We start from the raw sequence: 26,512 nt of genomic DNA, 5'->3' as shown, positions 1-26,512 counted from the left end.
AATATATAGACAATGGGGTTCGTAAGTATTGTTATTGCATCGAGGATTTCAGTAATAGTCATTATCATCGTCCTTATCTCCAGTCACGAATTCTAAATATGACTAGAATATGTGGTATTCATCGTAGCTTCCCTATCTCTGAGCACATGGACTGCTCTAAGTATGTATACCTTCACTTATTGTATATTTTGGGTTATTTGTAACTAACAATTATCTTTCTTTTTTCTTTTTTTTTTTAAATTCTTTTTTTTTTGTGCTTGCAGGCTTTAGTTAGAGACTTGTGTTTGTGGAAGACTAGCTAGCTGCTGTTCTCTTTGAGTCTCATGCTATATATGTAGTGGCGGCGCCAAAATATTCATTAACGGGTATAAAATATGAAAAAGTAAATACATGAAGAAGTTAAAAAGAGATTTAGCATTGACTATATATACATAAAAGATAATTTTAATTATAGATAAATAGTATAATTTTTTATCAAAGAAAGTTTGAATGAATCCCTTGACCCTACTTGGCTCCGCCTTTGAATGAACTTTGAATTGGAAGGAAAATGATATGTATAGTATTCCAGATTGATTCTACTATGTTATCTCGACAAGGTTATAAGTTTGAATATATATGTAGCTTTGTGTTTAAACTAGTGGCTGATTCAAAATTTAGATGCAAGGGGATTTTGAATTGAGAGAATATATCATGTTTTCTTGCAAATATATTATATCGTCTAACCTCGAAGCACTGAATTCTGCCAAACTTACAAGACATTCCAAAACAAGCTAAAGGATACGTGACATTATATATGACAATTTACATTAAATATAACGTCTTATGTGTATTATGCCACGTAAAACACGTCCACCATTTTTGTACCACCATCAACTGTCACACATCCATCATTTTTTACCACCATCTCGCAATCACTATCGATCACTAATGGCTTAATTATATTAATCTAAAGGTGGTCAATCAAACAGTCTTCGTCAAAAATTAATTTATATATGCATATAAAAAATGATATAATAAATAGATCAAAAATAACATCTTAGAAATATATTCTAATTTAAAAATAAAAATATATTATGCAAATTCAAATACTAAAAAATTAAATAATTTTAAAACTATATATTTAGTATTTAGATCTAGATGTCGGCCACTAATATCTAAATATGTGTATATATTTTCTAATTCAAGCGTCTTAATTAGAATAAAAATAAATGGAGCCTAAGTTTAGAACCAAAAGCATATTTTACATTGTTACAATTTATTCATATCAAGCAAGTACGACATTTGACCAAATGTTCCTCTATACTATTGTAATTTTAAAGATATTATTGAAAAAGAAAGATTTTTTTTTACAAAATGCAATGTGATTGAGATTTTAAAACAAATAGTTTTTTCTTAAATGAATTTGGTAAATATAATAGATTTTAAAGTCGCAACTTGCTTATATCCGTATTATCCCTTCTTTTTAATATGTTTGTCTTATTTTTCTTTTTTAAACAGTTTAAAATGTTTCTTTCTTTTTAAATCTTTAGTTTCAACTTTTCATATGTTAAAGATCAAAATTTTAAAAAAAAATGATATATTCAACATTGTTTTAATATTATAAAAAGAAAAAAAAAAATTTTTTTACTAAACTTCGTGTCAAGTCAAAATCACATACGTAATTAAGAAAGATGGAGTAACTATTAAAAGTACACTTCGTTGTCCAACTTTTAAATTTAGCGTTGACAATAAATTCAAATTGCATAATTCATGCATGAAAGTAGGTGGAACATATACACAAAATTAAATAAATTCATTTTATCTGGACGGCCCAACTTAGACCTGTCCAAATCCTGATATTTTCAATCAAATATGGCGCTTATAAATATTCATTGTTTTTATTGCAAATGGCAAAGAGACAAATTAAATAATAATAACACATCTAATTTTTACGAGTTAGATTTGAGAAGGATAATCGGTACATAATTTTATTTTTACTGTGGTTGTTAACAATAGATAAAGACTCAATAAAAAAAAATAACAAATCAAAAAGAGCCAAATATATAGGTTAATTATAAAAGTTAATTAAACTACACCATCAAATGTTTTTATGCAAAGAGTATACTATGGATAATATATTTTAATATTACGTATTTCTTTTAGTTTTACCTTCCAATAGTAGGTGCCTTCAATAGTTTATTGTGCTAGGTGTAAATAAAAACAAGAGAGGTTTCCTTTAAGAAAACATTTGAGTTATGTAAGCATTTTATTTGGTGAATCATCATTGCATTTCTAGTAATAGAAAAAGACAATGATTGACAATTTGACATATATAAAAATACAATGGAATGCACACGTACATTGATGTTGAATTTCTAGCAATTTCCTTTCGTACGTGAATCTTGTAAATTTAAAAAATTAAAAATTAAAATATGTAAATTTTATTTATATTTTTATGATATGGAAAAGTTATTATCAATAAACTTTTGATTCATAAGAAAAGTTATCAAAATAGGATTGAAAAAAAAATTAATAATAAAATACAAAATAAATAAAACAGTAAAAATAACACACATAGGAGGCTAGCCTCTTAATACCTCTCCCACATATAGCGCAATAACATTTGACTATCTGTTTATCTTTTATTTTAATTTTTGACTTGTATATTTATAAAGCAGAATATAATATTCGACTGTATCTACTTATTTTTTATTTTAATTCTTGACGATCTTCATACAGTTTTATGGAGAGACATATATTAAGTAAGTTAAAATTGTGCCAAATTTTATCTCTATTAGGGAATTTATTCCATTACATAAACTATATATTTTCTCCCTTGAATAATTACATCTATTGATTTGTGTTTCTCCATCTATTGTTTTTAATAAGATTTCGGAAATGACAAAACATGCATGATATTGTTATAAAACGTGCATGTTATTTTCCATTAATTATTTTTAGAGTATTGAAGAAAATATCATATAGTACTAACTACTACGGACATGATTCTAAATAGGAGAATATTATAAAGATCTAAATTAAGGTATAAGTTTAATAGGTAATCGAGCGTTATCTAGTTTTTCTTATCATTATATTAGTATTATTATTCTTTTACTATCTTATATTTTTATTTTATTATTATTACTATTATTTTCCTTCTGTTATCATATTATTATTGTTGCTATTGTTCTTCATTATATTCGATATAACTTCTTTGTTATTGTATTTTCCTTAAGTCATTGAGAACAGTCTTTTTATCTTCATAAGATAAAAGTACAATTATGTACATAATATTTTTTTAAACTCTAAAATTACATTAAATATATTATTGTAATAATACTGCAAGGTATGAAAGTATATCTCAATGTTGAGGTCAAATTTGTGATGGACAAAATGTCAAACCTAGATATGATAGAGGACAAAGCGCCGACCAGAGATATTCTATTAGAAAAATATGTTTTAATTTTGAAAATTACTTGAAGTTATTTAAATTTTATTGTTAATAAAACACCATATATTTAATATTTTTTGCATTCTAGTACCTAAATGTTAGTGATTGTGTGTTCTTTTCATTATTTTGAAATCCTAATAATGTGTACATAATTTTATATGGTCTATTCATTTTGTGTGCCACTTTTTGAAATGTGGACGTAATACCTTATTTATTAAGAAAAAATATATATTATTATGTAAATAAATATGGGGCCTCCTAGCACCAATTATAGTAGCATTACTTTTTGGACCAAATTATTATTTGCTTTTTGAAGGCTCCAACTTGTTAAAATAGTGAATAATTAATATCATCAAAAGTACTATTAAAACAAGAGACAATAAATCATCATAAAAATCAATAGTAAATTGAATATTGTTAAACCAAAAGATAACTATTCATTAGTACACCAAAGAGGAATCAATTGTTAATAAGACTAAAGATAACTAGTTGTAATTTTTTTTTCAAGATGATTAATTTGTGTGTGCATATTATAGGGTTAAACTTTGAGCCAATTGATGGTTTTTTCCCCTCTAAACACTGATTTATAAATGAAGTCGGCCCTTAAAAGTAGATACAAATAAATAGATTGTGTACAAAGACAACATGGACTTTGCATTTTTTTAAAAATAAATTAAAATATTATGAGTTTGCTTTGTTGAACTATGAATTTTTTTAAAAATAATCTATAATGCATGGTTGTTAAAAACTCAAACTTGTTGATGAAGAGAACTGGTTGTATTTTCTTTTGAATATTTCTGTTCAGATATTTCTCGTAAATCAACATTATAATTTTTTATGTAAATTATTTTTTACAGATATTTTTTGTAAATCAATGTTATAATCTTCTATGTAAATTAAGCTCGAATAAATTATATAATACTATAAAATAATAGAATCAAATTAAAAAATATCAAAGCACACCAAATTTTTTTAATAGGGATAAGGCACACATACCTCCTATACTATGACTGAAATCCTAGAGACACATCGTATTACCCTTGAATTCATTTTTTTTTTTTTGTAGTTTTAAACCCCTTTTGACTTACCCACACTCTGTGACTCTACGCAGTTGAGGCGCGTGAGAGGTATTTGGATGCTAAGCCAACAATGTGTATAAAATTACAAAAAAAATAAATTCAAAAAGTAATAAAACCTTAGTTTAATTAAAATATCTCTCAGAGATTTCGATAATAATTTAGGGATACTCGTACCTTATCCTTTTTAATACGATAACGTTGTATCAACGAGAAAAGAGGGTGGGGAGGTGGGGGTGCAAGTTGGCGAAAACGCGTTGCTTTATAGAAAAGAGATATTATTACAAAGAGAAAAAAATAGGTATTATAAATATAAAAATTAAATAAAAACGCGGTTTTGAATTAAAAAAAAAAGTCAGGCCTCAACTTTCATTATTATTCACATGGTCTCTCAAGTCAATGTAATTTATACTTGCACATAATCTTATTGCCCACTCTCTACTGTTTCCTTATTATTATTTTTCATCATAAATAATATCATGCTTTATATATCATCATACTAAGATACATAATTACAAATTTCACTTTTTTTCTGTAAAAGTATTTCAAAATCATGACTGGAGGAAGAGAAATCCTGCACAAGATGAAGGTTTGTTATCTCAATTTTTTGTGTTAAAAATTTCAACTTTTTGTTAATATTTATAAGAAATCAAAATCAGTGTGGAAAAATTTGTATATATGCTGGAGCAATCCGCGCCTAGTCCTTTATATTTATTTATTTATGTTGATTTTATTTTTTTAACTGTAATTTGTGGTATTTTCACCGAAAATAATAATAGATTATCGTAGCAAATCAGTACAGGAAGGTTGTGGTTTCTGCAATCACAAGAATAGAAATAACTTGTTTATTTTTTTGGTCTAAGAAGTGTGATTTCGCTAACTTGTTTGAGACTGAGTCGTAGTAGTTGCTTTTGGATGGAGCATTAAATTTAGGCAAGGAAGTTGTATTGTCTAAGTTATCAAAGATATTTAGGGAATTTGATAATAGGCTGTGCAAAAATTTAGTTAAAGAAAAGTTGGAACTTTATTAGATCAGAGATTTGGCGTAACTGATTTGGGGAGCGAGGGAATACACTCAATTTCAGGTGAATTGTGATTGGGGAGTTTCGGCGTAACTGGTAAGGTTATTTGTCATGTGAGTAGGAGGTCACGGGTTTGAGCAGTGGAACCAGCCTCTTTCATTTTTGTGCACAATAGACCCTTGTGGTTTCACCCTTCAGTGGACCCCGCCCATAGTGGGAGCTTAGTGCATTGGACTTCCCCCTTTGTAGTGAGGTGAATTGTAAATGTCTCTGTTGATGATTATGTTCTTAGAAGCCTCTTTGTCATTTGTATTTTTTTAAACTGAAATGAGGAGAAAGTGAGGGGACATGATTAGTATTTGATTGGAAGTGTTGCGTAGAATTGGAAAGAAGAGGGACTTCAATTATTCGATAGAGAGGCTACAGAAGTTTTCCTCAATGTTGTTTGTTTATGTGTTAGCAGGTATTCTAAGTGTACATTCATCTGAGCTTAGTGTTTATGGGCCAAGCTAGTTTCATATCAAATTTTGAGTGCTTTTTTCTCCTATTTTGGTTTCACGAGTTTTCGTTTCCCATTGCTGCTTGGGGATGTAGGATGATCCAACAAAGTGCATAAAAAATATCTTCAGAACTCTATGAGGATCAAATTATGTATCAACAAGTGAATTGGTGTTTTACTCTGAGGACCTGAAATAGAGAATCATAGAAACTGTGAAGCATTTGATAGGATCCATTTTGAGAACATAGAATGTAAGAGAAATCCAAATGTAAAACAATACCTTAGCTCATCTACATTCAAATATCATCCTTAACTTGGTCTTTCGCTGTTTGTTGTGTGAATTCAGCTGCTATTGAGTGATTGTGTTATGCACAATCGTCCTAATAAGCAAATAGAGTATGATGAGGCGGTCATTGAACTTGCGTTGTTGATAGAAAAGCAAAGGTTTTTTTTTTTCCAATATGAAGATATTTACAGATAGGGTGTATGTACTATGTAGGGCATAAAGAGATTCTAATTTCAATATCTATCTTTATGTGTATCTGTAAATTGCCTCTCATGCATAAAGTTAATCGGTGTACTGATCAAGGTGTCATTGTTCTCACACTAATGCATTTCTTGCATGTCTTTCTCAGGAAAAGGCATGTTTTATGGCTTCAATGCCAGACTCACCAGATACAAGAGGCAGGGGAGGAGCATCAAAGCGGATCACTCATGGTTCCCACCTGGTGAAGGGAAAGTCTAATCACGCGATGGAAGATTGTTTAGTTTGTGAGTTTAAGCAAGTCCATAACAACGATTTGGGACTATTCGCAATCTATGATGGACATATGGGTCATGATGTAGCTAACTACTTGCAGACACACTTGTTTAACAATATTTTGAAAGAGGTAATGCATAATGCACAAGAAGAGTTTGTGTTGTCATGACTCTGTTCTAACTCACTTTTTGTTACATTCCCACAAAATCCTACTGGTCTTTGCTCTCATTTTTGTTATTCTGTTACTCTCATTCTTCTTATTCACATCACCTCTATCTGTGAGCAGCATGACGTTTGGACGGATACTGTGAATGCAACTCGTAGAGCTTATCATAGTACAGACAAAGACATTCTGGCAAAAGCATTCGAATTGGGAAAAGGAGGGTCAACTGCAGTTACTGCAATGCTGATAAATAGTCAAACACTTATAGTAGCAAATGTGGGAGATTCTCGAGCTGTCATATCCAAGAAAGGTGTTGCCGAGCAGCTATCAGTTGATCATGAGCCAAACAGGGAAAGGGAGATAATTGAAAGCAAAGGCGGATTTGTTTCAAACATTCCAGGTAGCTTATGTCTTAATGATTCAAGTTTTAGTTTAAGTCGTCTAGATGATTTCACTCTCTCACGGTGATATTGCTCCATTACATTTGACTGTTTTAAATCGATTCTCTACTCTTCATGCTCAAATTCTAAAGTTCTTGAGGTCTCAAACATCAATCATTCATCTCAATTGTTGGTCTTGATGATTTAGAATTCTCTGTTTGTTGCATTATGTTGTGCACAAGGTGATACAAAGCCTACCAAGTAAAATATACTTTTCATTGATTCGTATGCAACTGATGTAATTCATTGTCTAGCCATAAGTTAGTGGTTGCTTCACACAAAGCTGAAAGTTTTGAATTTTGTAGGTGATGTACCTCGTGTTGATGGACAGCTTGCCGTTGCAAGGGCATTTGGAGACAAGAGCTTGAAGAGACATCTTAGTTCAGATCCAGACGTGGCAATTGAGCTGATAGATAACGATGTAGATCTCATCATTTTGGCAAGCGATGGACTGTGGAAGGTAAGCTGTTCCCTTAAATTAGAGCTAAAATGTCTTGAGGAGGATGTTGTAATAGCTCTTGTTAAACGTTTGCTTCGCGTATTTGTAGGTAATGTCCAACCAAGAGGCAGTGGACTGCATTAAGAACATGAAAGACGCGAAAGCAGCAGCTAAACATTTATCAGAAATGGCGATTTCGCGGAAAAGCAAGGATGATATTTCCTGCATAGTTGTTAAGTTCCAGTGAAAGTAAGTCCTTTTGCAAGTAAAGATTGGGCTGTACAAATTATTTTTGAAATGAAAAAACACTTTTCTGCTGAATAGTGTTTTGTTAAGTTGAAAATATTTCCAGTGAATCAAAGATCAGTGGCCTCCAGACTTTTCCCTTTGTTATAAGAAATTGTTGTAAAATGTATTCATTGTTGAGCACTGTATATTCATTGTCTTAGACAAATATGTTACATTTCCTGTAAGCAGAAGTCTGTATTTGTTGAAATAAGTACTTTAGAAATACAGATGTTGAAGAGTTCTGAGCTAATTCATCTTTGAGCTTGGTTTGCTTACTAACTTTTAGAGCACAAGTGTATACTATGATAATACTGGCTCGTTTGGTATGAGGGATAAAGGATAACTGATTCCGAGATCAGTTTTAGGATGAGTTTATCCCTGAATTGGTGTGTTATTTTTATCCTACATTGAGAATGAGAACAATCATGGGATAACTGATAATTACGCTTAACTAATATTGCATTAGTGTGTGTATTATATATATATGGTATCATTTAGTCAAGAAACCTTAATGATACCGATATAGTAAATATATTGATTCAGTATCAATTAAGCGAAATTATCAGTTTTAATGATATCAATACAATATATGGTACTGATTTAGTATCAGTTAAGCAAAATTAGTTGGAGGTATATAGTGTAATTATTTAGTGGAGTATGAATATAAATGGCTATATGTTTATAATTATTTTATTTTTATGAGGTATTTGCTTAATTTCCCCATAACTAATTTCAAATTAACTTGTTTCTCAACCAAACGAGCCCTACTAGTAAGATGGGCCTTTCCAATCACATGGGCCACGCTGTAAACACTAAAACCCAGTTCATCTGACGTAATTTACGCAAATGTCCTTTTATGGGAACCTATTTAGATTTTGGCCATATTTTAAAAAGATTTTAATGTTTGTAATAACATGCAAAATGTTAGGTTGTGGTTTAACATTCTCTCTTAAGGTTTTTTGTTCGCTAAAAGAAAAGGTGATTGTCATTTAAAAGATCCATAATTTATCAGAGAAACTTAAAGTCAGTATTTTTCAATATAAATAAAGTCTACGTATATTTTATCATCTCCGATCCTACCTATAGGGATAAGAGTAAGCTATGTCTATATTGTATTCTCCCAAATTTGACATATATAATTACACTATTACACTAAATTTGTTATTGTTGTTATTGATTTTCATTAAATAGTTGTCTCAAAAAGAAACAAATGATGGAAATTATGAGCTCATCTGTGGAGAGTAACGGTCCAACCCGGTAATTATGAGTTCATTTTTTTTGGGCCTCAAAATTATTTGCAGATGAAATTTTCAAATAGCCATTATAATAAACTTAATTAGGCTTCTTAGATATAATTTGTATATATACAGATTGTAGCTATAGTGTAAGTTGTTAGACCAACCTCCTTTGTATAAGTCGCGTGTACCTTTGAATAATTCACGTATATGAAGTATTTGTATAATTTGTGTGCATTTGTATAATTGAACTAGTTTTGTCCGTAGTTGTATAAACTGGTTAGTAGTAATTGATTTATATTTATTTTTGTATAAACTCGAAATAACGAATTTATACAAACACAAGCATCTGAACATTAAACAACTATAAATTATATTATACAAATTACAGTTTACAAAAGTTCGTCTATATTTGTATAAATTGGTTAGTATCAATTGATTTGTATTTATTTTTGTATAAACTCAAAATAACAAATTTATACAAACACAAACATCTCAACTTTAAGCAGTTACATAAATTATATACATTATACAAAAGTTATACAAATTATACTATACAAATTTCGAAAACTACACATTTATACAACTGAAACTCGATCGCGTAATTTTACCTAAAATTAATAATGAATGATAATTAATTTTAATTATAACTATGTTAACTAATATATATTTACTTAATCACATAATTTCCCCTTATTTTTGTACCACCACAATTGGCCCGACTTAAAACATCTCAAAGAATCGAATTCAAAATTCAAATGCACGAAATTTTATATGTATATGATACTTCTCTAAGTCTTCTAATTTTCTTTACGCGTACATGTTAAAAACAATGAACTTAATCTCATTTGTCTAGGATATTAACGATTTCACAAAAATGAAAGTTTAGTGAATCATCATTAAACAATTTCATCATTCTTTTAAGATTTCACTTTTAAGTCCACATCCAGCATGTTACTCCCTTTATTCCATATTAATTGATCACTTACTCTTTAAAAAAAATTGAAAATTAAACAAATATGGATGCTTTCAATAAGAATCAATTGCAAAGGTAGAATACAAAAAAATTAAGTAATGATTTCTTGATTTAGTATGGTGGACAAGTAATATGAAACAAATATTTTTAGTAAGGTGATCAGCTGAAAGGTCCCATATTAGTTGATCACTTTCCATTTTACACCGTGCTTAAGAAATCATAAATTAGAAGATGATTTTATATTTACTCCTTAACAAAACTTTTTCATAATTTTATAAACAAATGTGAATACTTTTAAAAAAATTGCAAGATTAATATAGAAAATAATTAATCAATATTTTCTTGATTCACTAAGGTGATCAATATATTTATAAAATAATTATATTCAGTATAATGATCAACTTATATGAGACGTGAGTTGGATTAAACCAATAATGGACACATTAACTTTACCTCAAATTGTGGTGCCATTGCATGAGACCACTTGTTTAGCATTGATACGTGGCACTTAACAAGGATGCCTTATTGGATTCTCCACGTGAGATTCATATAATAATAAAACAGGTGGCACCATTTAAAGGGTAACTTTATTAAAAATCCAATTCCAAACGATTTGCTCAAAACGAGAAACCAAACTCTGCATTTTTATTTTTAACATTTACTTGACCATACAAAACTTGATTACATCACTTACAAAATAGGCACTAACTTTCTTTATCAAAAGCTTACAAAAATACTAATTAACAAACCAAGTACGCCATCATTACCGTACACCAAAATGTTTGGCTAAGCAATTTATATTTTATTTATATAAGTGTGTAGAATGTTGTACGAAAGTATTTGATTATTTAAATTTGTAGAATGGTTTTGGATTATGCCAAAATTCAAGATATAATAAATATTATTTATTTTTATTAAATACGAACTTAATTAACGATTTAGATTTATTGGTTAGTGTGTACATTAATGAGGAGTCATTTTATAAGTCTAAGATATAATCTTATTCTAAAGGTCTAAATTAGTATGACATGTCAAACAATGTAACTCAACATATCAAGTAAAATTAAAATGCTAATAAGATGATGTTATTTTTCAAAACAACAAAGCATATCTAGTCAAATCAAACGTCAATAAAAAGGTATTATATATACAAGTGATTAAATATCCTTACATCACTTTAATCTAATTGATTAAAACGATTTTATCATCATATGAATTATTCCCTCCTACAAATATTTTAGGAATCCTTGTAATTCAGAAAAAGAGACAAAAATTGAAATAAAACACGAGAGAATGCTCGTGAATCAAACATTGTAAATTTCTCTATAAGCAATATTCTTGACAAGTTTCAAATACTGAAAAGTCGAAGGAAAATAAAATTATTCAAGATTAAATTTAACGGAAGCAAATTAAATAGCAAGACGTTTAAGATAAAATTTACTTGCTCGCAGGGGCTATCAAAGTTTTCGTGAAGAATCAAATTCACATCCAAGATTAGTTTCATCCTGTTCAAGATCAAACTAAAAATGCCTTTAATTTTTTTTTGATAAAAATAATTTTTAGAATTCATAGAAATTAACTATCCATTTTCTTCGAAATAAAATGATACGATTGTTATGATATTTTTTAGTCATAAATATTTTCTTGACGTAAATTTTACCGTCTACAAAAAGAATTATCAAATATAGAAATAAATATTAATTTTAAAAAAAATAAATTAAAGAAATAACACGCTCAAATTAAAATTGATGGAATATAATATGGGCAAATTACAGAAATCACATACTTTTAAAGCAAAATTACAATCTATCCCTTAAAAGTTTATAATTACAAAAATCCCTCAAATGGATACAATAATATAAGCGCTGATACATTAATCTGATGCGCGAGATACAATAATATAAGCACTGATACATGCGCGAGATACTAAATATAAGTGCTGATACATTAATCTGATGCGCGAGATACAATAATATAAGCACTGATACACTAATCTGATGCGCAAAAATGAGGGATTTTGAAAATTTATAAACCTTATAAGGGATAATGATAATAAGTAAATTAAAAGGTGGGATTTCTATAATTTTTCCATATAATATTTGTGTGTCAGTAAAAAATATACTAAGGAAACAATGGGTGGTATAAATTTAATTATTTTAAAATAAATTAATAAAAAATTTTAAAAAGAAAATAAAAATATACCGAATGGAAGGAGTATTTATATTTTTGTAACCTAAGAGGCCAACGAAAACCAAAAATGTTGTAACCTATACATTTATGAACAGTGGACAAAATTGAATGCATTACTTGTTATTGCTATATTTAGGTTGCGTCCAAACGGGAAGTATTGGGTTTTAAATTAAATAATTGAGAAATACTATCCATTTAGAGCACAAACAAAAAATTTGCTATTAACTAACATAACAAACATCGTTCAAGATAAGTACAAAATCTTGCTGGTATTTTAAGGGGGAAAAACTCTTTAAAAGCTAATTGAATCTTAAATCTAATTTAATTTAAAAATTTAGGTCAAAATAATATGAAATTAATTTCCAACTTAAAGACTACTAACTAAAGTAGACTTTACCTTAATTTCGATTAGAGAAGTCAATGTTATAAGGCGAAAAACTTAAAAGTGAATTATTAATATATAGAACAGAAGATCTTGCTTAAGAAATAGAAAATTTATAAAGATTGTTCCAACCATATTAAGAGTTCAAGGAAGGAACTCATCATCTCAAAATGGGATTCTTCATTCACATCACACGCTTAGAAAAATTGGATGTCCAAACATAATATTGTCCAATAATGTATGAGTAATTTATTCAATAATTCAATATCAAAAGTCTAGCTCCAATATCATGCTAAATGAATCTGGAATCTATATATATTAATAAAGCTGAAAATGAATCCGCTGATGTGGCATGTCTCATTGGCCTCTATTACTATTTATTTATTTTCTCATAATTTTGAATTTTCTTTCTTCAAACCTTTAAAAAATGAATTATTTCTTTCATTATTATTTGTATTTATTACATTATAAATTATAATGGGTCATCAAAGTGGTCAGAATTAAATTGAAATAATGGGTCATTAAGCTGCTATATGCCCTTTCGATTGCATAAAAGTCTTTAAATTTTTCACTATTTAACGTCTGTTTAATCTATTGCATCTACAAATTAAAGAATTAATTGTTCTTCTTGAGAATATATCTTGATATGAGTAGTTAATGAGACAATATGGAGACTTTGAAGATAACACGGTAAGAACTAAAATAAAAGAAAGTAATTTGTGTTTATTTCCTCAAAAATTATACATGAAAGTACATTCAGGGGCCAAATCTTTACTTTTTTCCCCCTTATTTCTTTTCGAAATTGCAATTTTTCTTACTTTTTCTCAATTTGATGCAATCATAATTATGTTTATGACTTTTTAGTTTTGCAGTTTCATATTATGCTTGAAAATTTGTATTCCACTAACTTTTTGTTTGCTCTCAGTATATATGTATGGTAGAAAGTTGTGTAAATATGTTATTTTATTTATTTTTAATTATTTAGTTTTAGTAGAATAGTCACTCATTTGGCAGCTAATTAAATTAAATTATCTATTATTTTTTCGTATTTGATGAACTTTCTTTAGAAAATTAAAACCATCTTCTGTTTTTTTTCCTTTGTATAATTTATTCATCTATTGTTATGAGTTTTATTCAGTTATGGTATACTTAGAAAGGATGATTAAAGAAATAATATAGTTATGTCTATCTAATTTATGTAGTGTTGAATGTATTCCTCCATATTTAAATATTATTTGGTATTTTCTATTGTAGAGTTAAAAATAAAGATATTGTAAAACTTTGTAAAAATGATTACATTAACTTTTTAAGTTATTATGTTTTTTATGTTTTTTATGTTTATTATATTCATATTTTAATTTGATTCGAAGTATAATATGAAAACTATTGAATGGTGATCGGCTTGTGGGAGTGTATTTTTTCTTTTATTTCTTAATGAATAAGATCATAGGAATTAATAATATTACATTATTTTATTTTTTCATATGTTCTCTCTATGATTTCTCTTTTTGTATATTATATAATAAATAAATATGTCAATTAACCATTCATTCATATATTTAATGATCTTGATATTTATCACTCCCATAACTTTTTATCCTCATAATTCCTAAAATAATTAATAGTCATATTCATGACAATATTTGATATTTCATATTATAGTGTTATAAATTGAGACAACCTAAGCCATAGTAAAAATATCACATTATTGCCTTTTTAAGTTATGTTTTCGGTGCTTATTGTATTCATATTTTTGGGTGATTTGAAGAACAAAAGGAAGGCTATTTGTATGGTGAACAACTTGTGGGGATGGACGTCGTCACATCGAAATGAAATCGAATAATTATGTATTAATTTCATAATCTCTTCGTCTGTTTTTTAATGATTAAGGTCATAAGAATGATGTAGCATTATTTATTTAGTTCGTACGTTTTCTTTATAATTTATCTTTATTTTATATTTTATATAAATATTTTATTATCGTATATTTGATATCTTATCGTCTTTTATAGCCGCGCAAAGCACAGACAAATTCACTAGTTCAATAATTCGAAAGCTAACGCAAAAGTACAAATTATTCAAGTCATATGAAAAGTTCAAAAAATCATCTACCTACCTATGAGGTGGAACTCTTCATCGATACACTTTGTGGCATCTTAAAATGTTTCCTCTTGTAGTTTCTAGAGGAAAGAAAAAGTACAAAAGGGTAAAAGTAAGTTCCAAAAATAAAGTTCACCGGGGCAATAGTAGTTGAGTTAAAAATTCTGTCAAAAGGTTAAAGAAAAAAAAAACTCATAAAAAGAATTTTTAGCATTATTTAGTAATTCAGAATATATCAAATAGGTACCTCTCACAAAAATAATATTGCAATTTTAAAAATAAAAGTTTTAGTGTCATGTGATGATTAGTCCGTCATTGAAGAGATAATCAAGCTTGAATCAATAATTTTCACAATATCAAGCAAGATGACAACTTACTACTCAATTGTATTATTTTTAATGTCCTTTCAAGACGTACTATATATGTTTATGTTACAGTAATAAATGAGAAAAAAAAGACTTCTCTATCACGTAAGAAGGAAGCAACTTAGAGATAATCAAAGCTTGAACCAATGATTTTCACCATATCAAGATACAGTCTATCGCTGAGTTATATCATTTTTCATATTCTTTCAAGATTTTATATGTTACGGTAATAAATGAGAAAAAAAAATCTAGTTAGTCTTTACACTATTAATGAAAATGACTAAAACACAAAAAATGGTAAACCTAAAATTCATAATTAAGGCACAACACATGATTTCAATATATTTTGAGACGTATTATATAGTACAGTAATAGATGAAAAATAAATATAATAGTTAAAAATTCTTTACAGCATAAATAAAATTACTCAACCTCCAAAAAAATATTAGACCTAAACTTCATAACTATGGTGCTAATAACGCATGATTTCAATACATTATTTTCAGATGGTTTTATTTATGTCAAAGAATCAATAATTTGTAGTAGTATAATATAAATTACTAAACTTTCAATGAAAAAAACAATTGAAACCTCTTATCCATTATTTTAATTTATTATATAATATAAATAACACGCTACTCAAGGAGTAATAAAAAGAGGTGAAAAAATAGATTCACGGAAGAAGGATGCTAACAGGATAGTACGATTGTACGAGTCACAACTATCTGAAAAGAAATTTGTACAATAATAATTTTTAAAAATAAGTAAAAAACACTTCACCAATATTTTGAATTTTTTTTTTAAAAAATCAAATTGTGTAGTAACTCTACTCCAACTATTATGTTATGGTCGGTTTTGAATCTAAGCCACATAAATCTATCCTTCAAATTTTAATTCAAATAAACACAATTCTGAAATCATTTTTATAACGTTTCAAAAATTTTCTGTCATTACGATATAGAATTCACCTAAAATATAATTTTTCACCCCTTTTCATAAACTTGTCTTCCATCATGCATGAACGTCATCCAGACCAAAACCCTTAATTAGGTGAGATTTTAACTCTAATCGAACAACATTAGATTCTACTATGGATTAAAAAACTAAAAAAGAGGTGAAATTAGATTAACGGAAGTAAGATTCCCAGCTACCCCCATGTGAGGACATAACCTATCTTAAAAGAAAACCAAACCAAAAAAAATATACTTTTTCTCCATTTTAATTATTTTTTAACCTAATAAAATAAACCAAAAATAATAATTTTAAATTAATAATATAACAAACATAACGTTCTTTAATCTTCTAATTTTTAAACATATCACGTGAAAAGTTAAAAATAAAAATAAAAAATTAGAAACCAAATGCGTGACACATAAAAAAACAAAATTTTAAATTAATAATATAAGAAACGTAACATATTTTAATCTTATGATTTTTAAACAAATCACATGAAAAGTTAGAAATTCACACAAATTGAAATGGGAGTATATAAAAAAAAAATAGGGAGAATATTGTCTTTTTTTCCACAAAAAACTAATATTGCATGCAGAAGAACTATGTATGGAGCTGCCACATATCTCTCTTTGCATGTCAATCCCTAATACTCTTCAGCCACGCACTTCCTTGCCCATCACTCACACCATCCTCGTCACCCTAAAAAATAATTGTGTTTTCCATTAAAATTCATTTCATTTTTTTTTTTGTTTACTATATAATCATCCCTTTGTTCACATCTTTTTTTCATGTCTCCCTCATTCTCCAACACTCTCCCATTAACAAAATAATTCACTTTATAAAAATTTCTCCCATTTTCAATCATGGAAGGCCTTTGTGCTGAATTGCACCATCATAAATTTCATCCCTCTCACCAACTCTACAAGAAATCTCTTCGTGACATTGATATTCCCCCTAGAAAATTACTAAGCCGACGTTCTACTCTTTCATCAATCGACCATGTTGTTTCTGATGTCCAGTTTATGGATTCACCAAAGTCTGTTGGCGGGTTGGGAACTGAATCGGATACTCTATTTCAGAAGTTTTTACCGTATAACAGTTTGGATGATGATGACGATGCTGATCCGTACTCGTCTGACCATTTTCGTATGTACGAGTTTAAAGTGAGGCGGTGTACCCGTAGCCGGAGCCATGATTGGACTGATTGTCCGTTTGCTCATCCTGGTGAGAAGGCTAGACGGAGGGATCCGAGGAGGTTTCATTATTCCGGGACGGTTTGTTCTGAATTTAGGAAGGGGAATTGTAGCAGGGGTGATAATTGTGAGTTTGCACATGGGGTGTTTGAGTGTTGGCTTCACCCAACTCGGTATAGGACTGAAGCATGCAAAGATGGGAAAAACTGCAAACGCAAGATTTGTTTCTTTGCACATACACCGAGGCAGCTTCGTGTTCTTCCACCTAGTTGTTACGAAAGTGGTTCATCACCCAAGAATTTGAATAATTCCCCAATTGAGAAAAAGTACCGAAATATGAACCATTGTTGTGTTTTTTGCCATTCTGTTTCTGCTTCCCCAACTTCTACTTTAATTGGTATGTCCCATATCTCTCCCCCTATGTCACCGTCCCTCTCACCGCCTCTTTCCCCTGCCAATCGAAACCAGTTTTCTTCTCCCATGTCGCGTTACACCGATCGTTTTGGGAGTGTTGAGTCGTCGTCCTCTGGAATGGGTCAGCTCGATCCATCTGGGCTGTTGAGTTACAAAGATGCACTTACTGAATTGGTTAGCTCATTGGAAGCTATGAATGTGAATCATGAACCAAATTCTTCAGCAGCAGCTGCTGCTCATCCTCATTCTGTTAATTTTGATGGGAATTTACCATGGCTGGATGTGAATTTCAACAACAATAATAGTTACGATGATCATCAGCAGTTCCTTCTTTCACCTTCAACTCCATCTCCAAGTCCGATTTCTAACTCGAGAACCAAATTCTACACAAGGGAATTTCCATCTGCTAGCCCTGTTTCGAGCTCGAGGTTGAGCTTTGTTGAAGAGCCGAACAATAACAATGCTACAAACAGATTTTACAGTGACAGTGGATTATGTGGAGGACCAGATCTGGGGTGGGTCAATGACCTACTGACTTGAAAAGAAAAAAAAAGTTATGGAGAGCTCATGGGCCATTGATGGAGCTCGTTTTTTGTGGTCCTACAAATTAAACAATTGTTGATGATGACAGAAGAAATTATTGAGATTTGAGAAGAATGATTTTTGTATATACAAGTTTTTAAGTGTACGGTTTAATTTACTAGTTGCTGCTGCTGCACCATCCATATATAATCCAACAAGAATAAGAGTGTTTAGTGTATATATGAGATGGAGGAAGACGAAAAAGATGAAGATGTGTGACTGTTTTATTACTCTTATTTACTAATTCTGAAAGCTTATTAGATTTTTTTTGCCTTATTTTTAATGAATGTAAGATTTCTGGGTCGTCTCTTGATTATGAAGATGTAATTTTCAATTTCAATTTCCATTTTGTTGAAGGTGAGATTGTGAGGATATTATTGTGTTATATTAAAGTTTAATGTTGAATCCATTGTTTGTGTGTTGTTATATATGTTAGTCCTTTTGCATTAAATCAATGGAGTAATAATTTCTTGCCTTTGTATAATTTGACCACTTTTCTAAGTGCTTCTGGTGGAGTGGAATTAATGGGATTTTCTTCAAATGCTATTTATAGTATTTTTTTGAAAAAATAAAATGTGGATTTGTTATATTTGCTTTGTTTAGATAAAATTCTTGAACTTCGTACAATTCCGTGCAGTTGCTGAAAAAGGAGGATCGATATAATTTGTGTGAATTTTGGGTTTATTTGGATTGTTAGTGAGATACTTGTTGTTTCATATTTCTAGTATACGTCGCATTTACTTAAAATAGATGTTAATATGTCATATTTAGATGTATTTATTGGGGAAAAAATGTTTTTGATATTTGTATTTCACAAAATCAATAAGTAACATTTTTTTTATTTTAATGATTAATTTAAGTAACACTCTTTCTATTTTAATAATTAATTTATGTTCATTGATCAATTTAACTAATTAAATAAATTATTTAAATGATAAATTTACTTAGTCTAAAATTGCAGACATAGAAATAGAAATAGAGAAAGTACTTGATTATTTACTATGTTAGGACCAAATTAATTAATTTTTTTCATGTTAACTCTATAATTTATATGACTTTTAAGAGTTGAAATAAATTTTAAAAATTTAAAAATTCTTTTTTTAAAAAAAAAGCTAATTAATATGAAAAGAAAATTAATTACTTTATTAATAATTTTTTAATTATCGTATAAAGTAAAAACCATCTATTTGATGTAAGGACAGAGAGTAATTAATGATATTATATAAATAGTTGTTCAATTTTACCTTTTTGTTGGGTTTAGAAAATTAATAAGTAATTAAACTCTTTTGAGTCATAAATAGACAAAGTTAAAATGGAAAATATTGTTTATATAGAGGCCTAAAAACGATGAGAGTAATTGTTAAACAAATTAATTAAAGTTGCGGTGGCGTATCAAAGCTTGAAGGTGAGACATGTGGCATCCATGCAGATTGTACAGATGATACGATATTTTGATGAACTTTATGATGGAATATAGTTTGTATTTTTGTTATTTTGGATCTTATGGATATCATCATGACTCCTTTTTATGTTTTTGTTTTGTATTTTCACATACAAGAAAATTATGAATTATATGGAATTTTTTCTAGGAAAAATTTTCGCAACTATTTTTAATGCGGATTTTCTTACAAAATTTTTTAATTCCTCAATATTAGAATTTATTACCTACGAAATGTATATTCCAAACAAATTCCGTAGGTAAATTTGGCGTCATTTTGCGCCAAACATGAACTTGCGATATTACCTAGGGAAGAGTAATGGTAAGTACATTATCTCTAGCTAAATCCGCAGGTACATGAACCAAAAAAATATTTTAAAATTATTTTTTTATTCCATAGAAAAATCTCCAGGTAATCCATCGTACTGATATTGCTGGAGATATTTTGGTGAAAATTTATCTGGAGATTTTATTACTTGGGAAATTATTTGGGGATTAGTTGTTGTGAAATTTGTTGAAAATTTATATTTGGGGATTTATCTAGGAATTTATTACTTGGAAATTTTTTTGGGGATTAATTGTTGCGAAATTTGCTGGGGATTTATATTTGGGGAATGACCTGGGGATTTTATTACTTGAAAAATTATTTGGGGATTAATTTGTTGCAAAATTTTCTGGGGATTTATATTTAGGGATTTTCCTAAGAATTTTATTACCTGGAAAAATATTTAGGAATTTTTTGCTCCAAATTTAGCTGAAAATTATTTTTTGAGAATTTACGTAGGAATTTCGTGACTTGAAACTTTAACAAATTACATAAAAACATTAGATTAACATTAGTAAAAGATATTTTAATAGGAAAATGTTTGAATCGAAGATATACCTTATTAATGTGAAGTTCAATTACCCCCTCGTTAATAGAATTATATAACATGAAAAATAAATATTTTTATTTATATATTCAATTGATATATTATTTTTGACCAATATTAAAAATGATAAAATTTCTCTATAATATTTATTTCCAAATATATAATTAAGTATAATTATTAAAATATAAATGTAAATTGTAAATACCACACATATCTAACAAGATATACTATCAATTATTGATTATAACTTCCTTCCACATTAAAGTTATAAATATATTGATATTTTTAATTATTTATTTATAAGAATTTTGTATGTATAATTTGAATTTTGTCTACGTTTATTATGCTTAGTGATGGATATTATCTCATAGAAAGTGTAAACATAAAATTTTCATGATATGTTTTGTGGTAGTGATTTATTTTAAATATATAAATAATTTCCAAGTTTCATTTTTTAAGAGTTAAATCACATGAACTTTAGCCAATATTCAACATATATTTCGTTACCATATTAATATGAGATGACTTTATAGTTCTTTTTGTGTAATTTATAAATATTAAAATTATATTATAATACTCAATTAATTTAATTAAATTTAGCTTTAAAAATTAATCAAATCGAAGAAAAACACTAAAAATTAGTGTAATGACATTAGTACTAGTTGTACCACATCGACGGAATACACTAAAAAAATTTCATATATAATATGACTTAGATTATTATGAGAATGTAGTAATTAGTATAGGTTGAGTTGGGTAGTGGGTTGGGATTAAGTAGTGCATTTAATATAGGTGGAAAATTGTATTACATACAAATAATCAAGAAGAGGTGTATATGTGGAAAATTGAATTAAATATAAGTATTCAAGTAGAAGAGGTGGTATGTGTATGGGGTTTAATAAATTAAATAATAGGTGGAAAATTGTATTACATACAAGTAATCAAGAAGAGGTGTATATATGGAAAATTGAAATAAATACAAGTATTCAAGAAGAAGAGGTGGTGTATATGTGTATGGGGTTTAATAAATTAAATAATTAAATAGGAGATAATAATTAATATTTACTTACAAGAAATTTCTTAAAAAATTATTAGAATATCTTCATGCGGCTTTACTTACGGAAAAAATGATATAAATTACTTGGGGATTTTGAAATTCGTAGGAAATAATTACCTAGGAAGGTTTTACCATCGGATTCTTTTTGGTAGGAAAATTCAGTTTCCTGCGAATTTCTGTATACAATCCCTAGGAAAATCTCCAAGTAATACACACTTTTCTTGTAGTGTTTGGTATTTTTTTGTTTAATTCGGTGTGGAAACAACTTTCGAGTTTTTTTTTATTAATTTGGGATAAAAATAATTATGAGAAAATGGAGAAGGGTTGAGTTTTAGTCTCAACAAAATTAATCTTTAATTGCTACAAAATATCTTTGATTTATTTTGGTTAGTTTTTCATTCGATGTCCGATATTTAAATTAGAGTTTGACTAAATCTGAATTTGCATAAAAAAATTTATATTGAGATAAAGCACTTTCTAAAAATTCTATTCACGAAAAATTCAAACTCAAAAAATTTAGTTAAAAATAAAAGAATACCTAATTACTTACAAACCCTTATTGGTAAATATCATTGATTCGTTGTATGCGCTTGAACAGTTGAACTATTTTTCATATTTATTTCATAGTGGTAGTAAATTTTTATTCTCATATGACATATCATGAGAAAGAAAAATGATTTTTTTTATTGTTGTAGTAGGTTAATTTAATATATAATAATAAAAAGAAAATTTATATTATTAATGCACAAAGTTTGAAGTATTGCGGGTTTATAATAAGTTTTAGACAAACTTATTATTTGTCATTTTTGTCACTATCACAGATGGTGCCATGGTGGTGAGAACATAAGTGGTAAAAAATTATATTGAGAAGTGGTAAAAGAAGAAATGGATACAAAATAGAGCTTATTTTCTCACTATTATTTTCAAAAAAATATTTATATTTATATTTAATATAGATAAATACTATGAGAGATTGACGTGAATAGGTGGTGAGAATGGAGTGAAGATGAGGTGTATGTTGAAGGCTGGGACGACATAACTAATGTAAAATATCACTCGAGTTTACATGGAGCATTTTGTACTTTCTACTTTTACCCGCGAAAGTCATATTTTATTTTTATTTTAAAAAACTTCTTTTTTAAAAAATAAAAATTATATTATTTAAGACCAATCAAATAAGAAAATTGAAAAAGCATCTTTTGAAATCTTTCAAAATTTATTCGGAGAAAATGGTCAAATGCTCTTCTAATCTATTATCGGATTCTTAACTACACACTTAAACTTTACGGGAGTCCTATAACCCTCCCCCCCCACCCCACAAACTATTTAAAACTGAAATTATCATCTCCCTAAACTCTTATGTGGCAAATTGAGTGTATTTCACTCTCATTGAGAGAGTGAGCAGCAAAATCAAATAGTAAACTTTTATTTTTAATATTTCTTTCAGAAATACTTGTATTTATAGTTATTCTTTTTTCTTTATTTGTTTCTTTCTTCTTCATTACAACATAGACCAACTTCCACCACTCACCATCTCTAAATCTCCACCGCCACTATTTTCTTCATCATCGCCGTCACTACCATCTGTCCATCTCCACATAATTGACAATGAAATTTTAGTATTCCTCTTGATTCTTGAATTTTTATTTTTCAATTTGTGCATGAAATTAGAAAATTTTGAAAATCAATTCCTTAATGATATTATTGGAGCTGTTAATCATCACTTTACATGCCAACCCACAAGGCAGATTGTGTTGGAAATTCATATCTTGATTATTCGATGCCTCAATTTGGCAATTTTATTTCAAAACCCAAAATTTTTTTTGGGTTTTCAACGAAACCCACATGTGATTTTGAGAATGAAATTGGATAGATCAATGTCGCATTGTTATGTATACATAGCCTCAATTTGAGCAATTTTACAAATACATCCATAAAAATTATCTAGTATCAATTAAATAGTGTAAAACGCGTGGGTTTCACCCGTCAATATAAATGTTGTTGTTGAGTTTTAAGGGTGTAATAATTTCAGTTTTAAACAGTTTAGGGGGTGATAGGACACCCATAAAGTTGAAGTGTGTAGTTGGGAATCCGGTAATAGATTGGAAAGGCATTTGACCATTTTCTCATTTATTCGAGGTGGTGTGGTCAATATTAGTGAAGTCATTTTAGAAGAATAATTTTTTACGAGGACGTTAATTTTTTTTATTTGTTTAATAAAAAATAAAAATAATTTCTCTCAATTCAAGACAGAAAAAATGTCTTTGGTTAAGATCATTCTCCTTAATTATCTTCAACTTTCATCTTTATATTACTTCTCCAACTAACAAGTTAGATACTACTATTATAGTTAAAACTTTTTTGCCATAGAAAGTGAACTCAGGCATATCAAACACACTCTAATATGTACTTAATTATTTTTCTAGCTACCCAAAGACCAAAACCCTTAATTAAGTGCAATTACCCAAACCTAGCTAGCTAAAAGTCTTTTTTTCTTTTTCTTTCTATAAGCTACTAGGAGGGAGATATGTTAGGTTTTTGGATGAAATCTTGAAACTTGACCTAACTATGCACATGCTCTCACCATGGTTAAGGACAAGTGGAGTAATATTAAACATGACACGTGGCACTTAAGGATGTGGTTTAATAGTTAATAAACTAAATTGAGAATTTTCAGGTCTCATATTCAAATTATAATACATGTAAAAAATATTGAGTGATTTCTTCTGATCTATTCAAGTTATGATAAATAGAGAATTACTCGTTACGTGTGCATGCAGAAAATAGTAAGTAGTAAATATCTTGTGCAATCAATTCATGAATAAGTACGCACAAACTGATCCGCGCACCGCGATTATTACAAGAAAAAGTACCAAACATGGCATGAGTAAACAAGGTGGTATTGCATATATGATTGCACATTGTATATATGTTCAGATTGTATGTTTCCTAGGAGGGTACTAATACAGCAAGGAAGGTAGGGCATTAAAAACAATAATTCAGTCTATCTATATCCATATGGGGTAGAGTTTGTTTGCCAATATTCTTGCTAGGGTTAGTTGAATGATATATTGTTGTCATAGATTCACAAGAAATAGTATGTGAAGTGGGGAATAGCCAACCTAACACTAAAAGTGACCTATGCTTTCTAATTCATGAAGAGGTCCCCCACATGCCATATTTTTCTATGACCTACTCACCCATATATATATTCACTCCCTATAGTGATGTTCATTCTCTTTTGTTGGTTTTATGAAATGAATGTTATGCTAATAATGGGACTATAGGCCCATACTGTACCACTCAAGTAACTTTTTAGTTTGTGTTGGGCCATGGCTCAATAATATTCCTTACATGAGTTTGCCTTAGCTTTCACACTTGCTTTCTCATGTATAGTGGTGGTGTATGCAAATTATTAGACAAGAAATGTTTACCTAGAGCTATAAATGGTGAAGTTAGAAATTTTTCTAAAGCTAGTGTTCTAGAAATTTTATATATAACTAGGCATATATGTTTACCTATATAGACTTCATAATTTTCTGACAACGAACGTTCGACTGATCATCCTTCAGCAAGAAGAGTGTTTACCTGAACCCCTTCGATAAAAACTACATTGTCTATAAAAGGTAAAAAAATATTATGTATCTATATTGATTTTGAATCCCTTGAATACAAGACTAGCTAGATGTTGACCCAGCAGTTTAGGAAATTCGAAATTCACCTTAAGATTCCAAATTTAAATCCTGAGAAGTACATTCAAAATTCCTTAACTGAAAATCTTAAATTTGTCTCTACTTACGTACCCTGGTTACATGAATCCGACTTGTAAATTAGGTTGGATATTCACTACGTACATCATTACTTATGTATAATTGTCGGGCAAACCTTCACATTTTATTTTTACTATATGTAGAATTTTCTTTTCATCTATAAAATGAAATTAAAATAGCATTAATGTTTAGACCATTACTTGTACTGTTGTACACTCTTGTTTCAACAAAGCATGTGCATTTAATGTTTACAGTACATCACGTTATTTATTTTTATTGATAAAAATATCTACTTGTCTTAGTAACAAGTAAATCAATTTGAAGCCAAGGACCAATCCTGTTACAATTGATTCTTCTAATAACCAGACAGATTTGTTTCCCTTATTAAATTTTCTAATGGTACTGTACATAGAACTTATTTTGAAATTAAAAAAATATGAATGTACTTGGTATAGTTAATACAATTCTTTAATTGCCAAAAAAATGAGTGAAAAAATTGGTCTAGTAACTTCGGGAAAAGGGGAGTCTCCTCACCGGACCAGGTCGATTCTTTACCCAAAATATACATGTATTCACAAAGTCGTAAAATCATGTGTGGGTGTTCAGTTTCGAAGCTCGGTGGGGTTCGTGGATTCGGATGAACCCAATAGCTTTTCCGTAGACTCTGTATTTGTACTAAAAAATAATTAATTAAATATATATGTATATTAATTTGTGAACCCCTAACAAAATTGATGGACACTGTTCTAAAGGAAATTTAAAACCCCAAACTCTTTATCCTGGCTCCGCCTCGGTGGGGTTGACGTGTGCCTAGTGCTGAAAGGTTAAGGATATTCGTAACCTGATCCAGCTAAATTTTCTGGGCTT

At 28.8% G+C, this 26,512-nt stretch overlaps 2 protein-coding genes across 2 annotated transcripts; both read left to right on the top strand.

The window, feature by feature from the left end:
- Nucleotides 1–4,933: 4,933 nt before the first annotated feature.
- Nucleotides 4,934–8,342, top strand: LOC125817561 (probable protein phosphatase 2C 58). The gene is made up of 6 exons (XM_049497107.1): nucleotides 4,934–4,949; nucleotides 5,008–5,095; nucleotides 6,663–6,917; nucleotides 7,074–7,350; nucleotides 7,696–7,850; nucleotides 7,939–8,342. The coding sequence occupies exons 2-6, from the start codon at nucleotides 5,060–5,062 to the stop codon at nucleotides 8,074–8,076; spliced, it is 861 nt and encodes a 286-aa protein (XP_049353064.1). The 5' UTR covers nucleotides 4,934–4,949; nucleotides 5,008–5,059; the 3' UTR covers nucleotides 8,077–8,342.
- Nucleotides 8,343–17,182: 8,840 nt separating this feature from the next.
- LOC125817469 (zinc finger CCCH domain-containing protein 2) lies at nucleotides 17,183–18,917 on the top strand. The gene has a single exon (XM_049497003.1). It carries the CDS (start codon nucleotides 17,183–17,185, stop codon nucleotides 18,464–18,466), a length of 1,284 nt encoding a protein of 427 aa, XP_049352960.1. The 3' UTR covers nucleotides 18,467–18,917.
- The last annotated feature ends 7,595 nt before the right edge of the window (nucleotides 18,918–26,512 follow it).

Source organism: Solanum verrucosum, unplaced genomic scaffold (assembly GCF_900185275.1).
Source record: "Solanum verrucosum unplaced genomic scaffold, falcon-dt-bn FXZP01000280.1, whole genome shotgun sequence".
NCBI lineage: Eukaryota > Viridiplantae > Streptophyta > Magnoliopsida > Solanales > Solanaceae > Solanum > Solanum verrucosum.
The sequence above is the reverse complement of the archived record's forward strand: the minus strand, read 5'-3'. Positions and strand labels throughout refer to the sequence as shown.